This window comes from Austrofundulus limnaeus, unplaced genomic scaffold (genome assembly GCF_001266775.1).
Source record: "Austrofundulus limnaeus strain Quisiro unplaced genomic scaffold, Austrofundulus_limnaeus-1.0 Scaffold2217, whole genome shotgun sequence".
NCBI classification, from domain to species: domain Eukaryota; kingdom Metazoa; phylum Chordata; class Actinopteri; order Cyprinodontiformes; family Rivulidae; genus Austrofundulus; species Austrofundulus limnaeus.
This window is the reverse complement of record NW_013954619.1, coordinates 20,877-22,690: the sequence shown is the minus strand read 5'-3', so window position 1 is coordinate 22,690 and position 1,814 is coordinate 20,877. Positions and strand designations below refer to the sequence as shown.

Sequence of the window (1,814 nt, the reverse complement as noted above, 5' to 3'; positions counted from 1 at the left end):
CGAAACAAAACTTTGCTAACTCACAGGGAAAATCTCAAATATTTAAGGCGTTTTTCCTCAAAATCAGTTTTTTTTTGTTGCTGCTGCTCAAAAAAGTGATTCAAAATTTAGTTTTATGATTATATTTCAGGCAGTTCATTCAAATGATACATTGATAAGGCTTTTATTCATTATATTTTGACTAAACACATCTTTTGTTAACATTTTAGTCAAAACACTATTTTTGCCTATTTCTCCTTATACCACGTTTGGACTTAATCCTCGTTTCGATGTGATGGGTCACATTTATTTACAATGTGATGGACAAGTGTTGAGCATTTTCAAATACCTTTCAGCATAACATTTATAGCTGAGACTAATTTGCAATATATTTCCCCAGATGGGCCTTTTGCAGTATTTAAAAAAATGCAGTTTAAAAAGAATAAAACATTGCACCATTAGGACAATACATAAAACAAGATAAGAAAAAAAAATCACATCATTAAAAAGGTAGCACTTATTTAGGACCAGCAAACTGGTTCTCCTACAGCAGGGGTCTGCAACCTTTATGATCAAAAGAGCCATTTGTGCTCTTTGTCTCACTAACAAAATGTGTTCGGAGCTACAAAACAAGCTACAACAGTGATTATCAACTGGTGGTCCGTGGGCCTTTTTGAGGCCTTTTCGGGAACCTTTATGGTCAGTGGAGGTGACATTATAAAACTAATATAATATATAATGTAATAATATAATTTAGACAGGTTCAAACAATTTGCTTTAAGGTTTAAAGAAAAGACACAGGTGCTTTAACAAAAAACCTTGGTTGAGCGAACATAAAGTATTTGCTAAAGAAATTAATTTAATGTTGACGGAAAACTCAGGTTCCAAGTAAAGGCCTGTCAAAGTGCTGAAGCAGAAGGTTTAAGAAAAGATGTTTGTTGAGGAGCAGCAACTTTCGTTGATCAGTCAGTAACGAGGACAATAATTCTTGGCAGAAATCTCTGAGAAAAACTTAAAGCATTAGAAATTTTTTTGCAGAAATTCCCAGGATTTAGATGATGACACTTGTTGGTAAAAAGAGCACGGAGAATTTTGTCAGAAGAAATGAAAAATCTTCACTGGTTGGAAGACAGCAGGGGGATACGTGGGTAGGCAGAGGAGTGAGGGAGATGAATGTGAGGCTTCTCAGTAATTCAGAGCATCAATACCTGCTGGCGAGAGAACCAGGGCTTGTAGAATGTCTGACAGAGAGACAATCCCTCTCACCACATCATCACTGTCCACCAAAACCAGCCTATGCACCTGATGGGGAAATACAAAAGGGTTCAGTTGATATCCATTAACTCAGCAATCCCAGACAAGTTGGGCCACAATATGTAAGGACCAAAACTACACAAAACACAGAGAAGATTTTTATCTTGTTGATCAGGGCCCGTATTTATCAAACGTCTTAGAATTACTCTTAAGAATGCTGCTAAGAGTGGACTTAAGTGTAAAAAAATTCTTAGTTAAAAGCTGAGAGTAAAAGTCAGTTATCAAGCGTCTCAGTCTTACTTTAAGTGAAGTGTAGGAGTAAATCTTCAGTGTCAGTCTTACTTTAAGTGAAGTGTAGGAGTAAATCTTAAGCGTCAGTCTTACTTTAAGTGAAGTGTAGGAGTAAATCTTAAGGGTCAGTCTTACTTTAAGTGGAGTGTAGGAGTAAATCTTAATGTCAGTCTTACTTTAAGTGAAGTTTAGGAATAAATCTTAATGTCAGTCTTACTTTAAGTGAAGTTTAGGAATAAATCTTAATGTCAGTCTTACTTTAAGTGAAGTGTAGGAATAAATCTTAAGTG

General features: G+C 35.5%; 1 protein-coding gene across 1 annotated transcript in view; it reads right to left on the bottom strand.

Annotated features, from left to right (window-relative positions):
- Positions 1-220: 220 nt before the first annotated feature.
- The window catches only part of LOC106537265 (5'-AMP-activated protein kinase subunit gamma-1), a gene marked incomplete at its 5' end in the record, with an annotated part of 19,728 nt that continues 18,134 nt past the window's right edge, over positions 221-1,814 (bottom strand). Inside the window, 1 exon segment of the mRNA XM_014034652.1 lies at positions 221-1,281. Coding sequence (XP_013890106.1) covers positions 1,165-1,281 — 117 coding nt within the window.